The following is a 6,000-nucleotide window of genomic DNA, read 5'->3' on the forward strand; positions in this document are numbered from 1 at the left end:
AGTTCCAGTAGGTTGTTTGTGAATGTGTTAAACAGTAGGGGGCCTAGGATGGAGCCTTGTGGGACTCCTGCAGGTTTATGGAGAAAGGGGTAAAGTTTATTTGATAGTTTCAACTATGTCAGCTGGCAAACAGACATATTAAAGGTTTGCTGCCCTAGCCATAGTGCCAGCATAGTAAAAATTAAAGCAGCCTATAGGAAAGGCCAGTGTAAATGCATGTCAATACAACAGTCTTTTATACAGCCTCATTCAGCAGATATTCGGGTGTGAAAGGTAGATTTTCTCAAACTGGAACAGAAGAGGTCAGAACAGAAATAGAACATCCCACCAAGCAATAATATCACTCTAATGGAAAACCTGCTTAATTGAACGTCCAACTCCATTCCACATGAAACCATACTATTAGGAGACTTTAAAATTCACTGGCTCAACTGCTCCAGCCATAATCCCACTGCCTTTATTAACCTCCACAGGTTTACCCAAACTATAACCACCCCCACTAGAATTGACAAAACATCCAATCAAAAGTCCATCTTAGACTGGATCCTGGTATCTGACCCCAATCTTACACAACAATCTGGCTGTCTTCCAGATACCCTAAGTGATCATCATCCTACCTACCTAATTAGGAACAAATGCCAAACGATCAGCCAACCTATCCTCAGAGTAGTTCGTAACAAAAAGACCTTCATACCTACTGACTTCATCAATGCACTAAAAAACTGCAACTGGACTCCCCTAAAGCAATTATCTCTAGACAAAGCAGTTGAATACTTCAACACAACCTTCCTAAACAGTCTGGACCAATATGCACCCTCCCGAACAATTACAATAAAAACTAATTATGCCCCATGGCTAACAAATCCCATTAAAACTATAATGAAAGAAAGGGACAACACTTGGTCTCAATACCAAAAAAACAAAACCACTATCTTCAGACAAAATTATCTATAGCTCCGGAACAAAGCCAAAAAACATATCAAACTAGACAAATCTAACTACTAACAAAACCTACTAGAAAAATATGCTCATAACCCCCCAAAAATTCTGTAACACAATAAATTGTATACTGCACCCAGGAAAGTCCACTACACCAACCCCTCTGCTACCAAATAATCATGAAAACATACCCACACAATAATAAATTCTTCACCAAAACAGTCGAGACCCTTGCCAATACCCAAAATAATTATACTACCCACCCCACACCAATAACTACTACAACCCACCCCAATACACAAAACAATACCCCCAGTTTTCAACTTCATCCCATGTCCACCAAGGCAATTTCCAAACTCCTTAAGAAACTTAAAACAACCACTCTAGCAGCTGATAAGCTACCAGCAGACTTCCTTCAAATATCAGCTGAAGTTATAGCCTATCCAGTCTCCATTCTCATTAATAGATCTCTGTCAGAATGCAAAGTACCAGCCTCTTGGAAAACCTCCCAAATCATCCTACTACACAAAGGAGGTAACTCCTTAGAACTTGCCAACTATCGCCCTATAGCCATCTTACCACCGTTATCCAAAATATTAGAAAGAGTAGTTCATACTCAACTTATGCAATACCTCCAGAATAACAACCTACTCTCCATATCCCAGCATGGCTTTAGACCTTCCCACAGCACCACAATAGCATTATTATCATTTACCAACATAGTTAATCACCACAGAAACAAGGGTCTATTCACGTCTTCCATATTCTTAGACTTATCAAAAGCCTTTGACATGGTAAACCACAGCATGCTTCTTGCAACTCTATCTACCCTAAATATAAGTCCTCCTCTATATCATGGTTTAACAGCTATTTGTCAGATCGACAGCAAGCTGTCCTATGGGCAAGACCAGTTGTCCCCCCTGCTACCAGTTACTATAGGAGTTCCCTTAAGGGTCTATCCTCAGCCCTCTGTTTTCTCTATTTACTAACCAGATATCTTCATCCTTACCAACTGCCTCAGTAGTACAATATGCTGACAACACCACCCTTATATGTGCCACCCCCACCCTAAGTGAACTACAAACCTTAACCCAAAACACCTTCACCCTAGCCAAAACCTGGTTCACTAACATCAAACTTCTTCTTAACCTCAAAAAAAAAAAAACTAATTCTCTTTGGCCCAGGTAGATTTCCTCGCCTGAGCAACAACTTCATCATCAACTCCAAAGAAAACATTCAAATTAGTCCAACCACACATACTAAACTGCTAGGCATAGAGATACACAATAACCTGAAATTCGACATCCACATAGCACAAATCATCAAGAAAGTCAATAAAAAGCTAGGCCTCCTCTACAGGAACAAACAGTTTATGACTAAACATACCAAAGTTACCATCGCTAGGACTCATCTCCTATCCATGCTCCTCTACACCTCTCCCATCTTGATTAATCTACGCCAAGCCAAACTAAATAAAATGGAATCTTGCTATAATAAGATTGCCAAGTTTGCTTCTGATGCTTCTTACAGGTCCCACCACTGTCTATCCCTAAAACAGCTTAACTAGCTTGAGTTGCCTCATATACTCATGCTCAATCAACTCTCTATAGCTCACAAACTCTACTACCTCCCAGAATTACCCCAGCACTTCAGCATTTAATACAGCCCCACATTCCCACTAGAACCCTACGATCCAACAGCCAGAATGCTAATAACGGTCATCCAACATAAAAACAACGCTGGTAAATCACTCTTTGCCAGCACCATTGCCAAAACCTGGAACACACTACCAATCCATATAACTTCTACCACCTCCTTCAATCATTTCAAAAAACTGGTAACCAGAAACAAGGTAAATAAACCAAGTAAAACACAGGGCACTGCTCCGATACAATAAAGGCGGTCTTTTAGCACTCCAGGACCTGCATGATCCAAAAAACCAAAATTCAAGGGTAGTCCGATAAAAATCTACTTTAATAGAAGAACTTGCCACAAATGGCTACTAAAACATAAAATTAAACTGTGTATAATACATAATATATGAACATTTACTGATTGAGCGCTTTCATCTCCATCCGGAGACTTCTTCAGAATCAATATAACAACATGAAAATCAGTCTTTATACATTGTTTCAAACAAAATCATTGTCTGGCAATAAATTACTTAATTATTATAATTTAAAGGTCAAGTCATTTCAAAAAACTCCTTAAAACCCACTAGTTAACTAACTGGCTATGCTCATGTTACACTCCAGGTTAAACCATACCAACTTAATTGTGTGTAACATGTTCAGATAAGTATAAACAGATTTGCCCTAAAAAGCTTGTAAATCCAGATACTGGTTAAAAAAAAAAAAAAAAACAAAAAAAAAACTTTTTTTAAGTTTTTGACTATATACCTCAATGACTGTCTACTGTACTGTCTAAAACTGTTAAATTCTAACCTATTATGTATTAAAATCAACTGTATGTTCTATACTGTGTTCTCTCATGTACTGCATTCTACTGTACTGTGGAGCTTTTCTCCCTGGGTCTCCGCTGAAAATGGACCTGTGTCCAGTCGGACTTTCCCGGTAAATAAATGAAATAAAATAAAAACAGAGAATTTATGGGCTAAGGTCCAATACAACAGAGGAAAACACCATCCTCACAAATATTCCAATATGGCAGAAGAAAAAAACACGGTCTTGACTAGCATTCCAGCAAGGTAGAAGAATACACCATCTTGCCTACCAGTGTCCAGAGCTCTGGGCCTCTTAAAAAAAAAAGCAAGGCAGAAAGCTATGCAGTCTCTGAGACCAGTGCTTGGCCAGAGAAATCATACAGAAATCTACTCTAGAATGCCTGCTCAGGACATCACTACTCCCTTTGGGATTGTGGGAGAGAAGGGGCACTCTATTTTTTGGGGAACAAATGAAGCATAATCTTTCGTTTCCAAACAGTGGCTTACCATTCCTTGGAAGAAAGCCGAGATGCAACTGGCCAATCCATGGAATATTTCATGATGCTCAAAGGTGGGTTCATAGAAAGAGGTAATGAGTATTTCTGGTTGTCTCTGACACAAGGAACTTAAAACCCTTAGAAATGCCATTCCAAGCAATAATGAGGGGAGACTGAAGGGCTTCCTCTACCCTCTAATTCCACAAAAATACAACTGGGTTTGCCTGAAGTGCAAGGTGAGCAGCAAATGGCAAGAAAATATGATCTGCTGGCTAACAAGGCACTAATGCTCATTGTACTGCGTGTGAGAGGCAGTCTGTGGTTCTGAGTGGCATGCATGGGGGGGGGGTCAAATTGTGGTCCATAATTCTGAAATTATGTACCCACACAATGAAAAGACCCATAAGCTGTCAAACACTGTATGCTCATTCAAAGCCTGTGACATCCCAAAGTCCAACCAGTTTAGGACGACAAACAACGGCATACTTAGCTCAAGCCAGAAAGCTTTCCTCAACTCAGGCATGAAGTAAACAGCATGCCAGCCTATCTCCTAAGCAGACTTTGTAGGAAGCTTTGACTAATGTGTAACCTCTGGATTCCTTGCATTTTCTTACTGGTCTGGCACTAACCCAGGATGACATCAAGGAACTTACTGACATTCCTAGTGGTGCCACAGTCCAAAAGCCATCATCCTCCTCTTGACGATGCAAGTCAATCTTCTCTCACACAGTCTCCTGCATGTGGCAGGACTGAAGCAATGGCACTTTAGGCACTGCTTTGTCATACTAAAGACAGAACAGATGCAAGTTCTGGCCACTGGAACTGAAGATTTAGGAGTTTCACGCATTAAATAAATACAAGTACTTTCCAAGGCTGGATATTGGGAATGACATCTAAACCGTGTGAGCAGCAAAAACAAACTGAAGATGAGTGTGCCTTCCTAATCCTGCTCATGACATTCAGACATGCACACTATCTACAATGGGAACTGAAGATGTTCTGGAAACATGCCGTCAGCTATAGATATCAAAAGATACAATACCAACTACCCAATGTGGAGGACATTTGAAGTTATATACATGGGCTCCTGTGCATTACATAACAAATGATGAAATGTTAGAAGAATAACGTATTCTAATCTAAACATTTAAAGGGGCTGTTTTGATGTCTTATTTGAAAGACGTATCATGAAACAAGTAAACATTCAGTAAAGGTGTAAAGAATGGTATCTTAACAGTTTTCCCACTTGGCTTAGGCAACATCTACTATAATGCTCTCCATCATTAAGTATTACAAATGATGTTAAAGTGTTAGAAATGAGCTGCAAATTGAGACAATGTCAATCCATAAATTTCACACAACAGTGTTTAAACACAGTTCCATTCACTTAGCAGAAAGCAGGAAGTAACCTTACTTCTGAATATTTATAAACAGATGAAATTTTACTACTACCTACCTCAACTTGAGAAAGGTAGCACTGCATTTGGACTCCAAGTACTGGGTCTTTATTTGGTCCACTTCTGATTGAACTTTCAGTCTGCAGTCTCTGGCTAATTTGTGCAGAACACTCAGACAATTTAAGAGAACCTAACAAAAAAAAACACAAAATATAGTTTATATATATATATATATATATGTATATACACACACACACACACATATATATATATATATATATATATATATATATATATATATATATATATACACACAATTTAAAAAGACATGCCAAAAACAAAAAGTCAATGCACAGAACATATCATATCAAACCTCCTGTCAACAATGATTAGTGAATAAAAGAAGCAAGAAATCCAAACTTCATCAAGGAACGCTGATCAGATTCGCATAAGAAGCAACTCAAGATAAGTAATGAAGAGAGAGCATTACAACACGGGGGGGGGGGGGGAGCTAATAATGGGATGACAAATCAGCCTAGTGGAACTAAAAAGGTGCAAATGTAGAGAGAAAACGGCCAAAACCAGATACCGTAGTTCATCACGATTAAATAACTTAAAGGTAATCTTACAGAAATGGAAGAAGAAATGAGAAAAGGTTATCAATGCAGTGTAATGGGAAGCAATGAAATGAGGATAAAAAATTACGGATAACATATATATATAT

General features: G+C 38.8%; 1 protein-coding gene across 1 annotated transcript in view; it reads right to left on the reverse strand.

The window, feature by feature from the left end:
- Window positions 1-6,000, reverse strand: part of HAUS4 (HAUS augmin like complex subunit 4) — a 770,196-nt gene that overhangs the window by 98,262 nt on the left and 665,934 nt on the right. Inside the window, exon 8 of the mRNA XM_044058014.1 lies at window positions 5,336-5,466. Coding sequence (XP_043913949.1) covers window positions 5,336-5,466 — 131 coding nt within the window. The remainder of the gene's footprint in view (window positions 1-5,335; window positions 5,467-6,000) is intronic.

Source organism: Protopterus annectens, chromosome 16.part0, assembly GCF_019279795.1.
Source record: "Protopterus annectens isolate FY-2018-M chromosome 16.part0, PAN1.0, whole genome shotgun sequence".
NCBI lineage: Eukaryota > Metazoa > Chordata > Ceratodontiformes > Protopteridae > Protopterus > Protopterus annectens.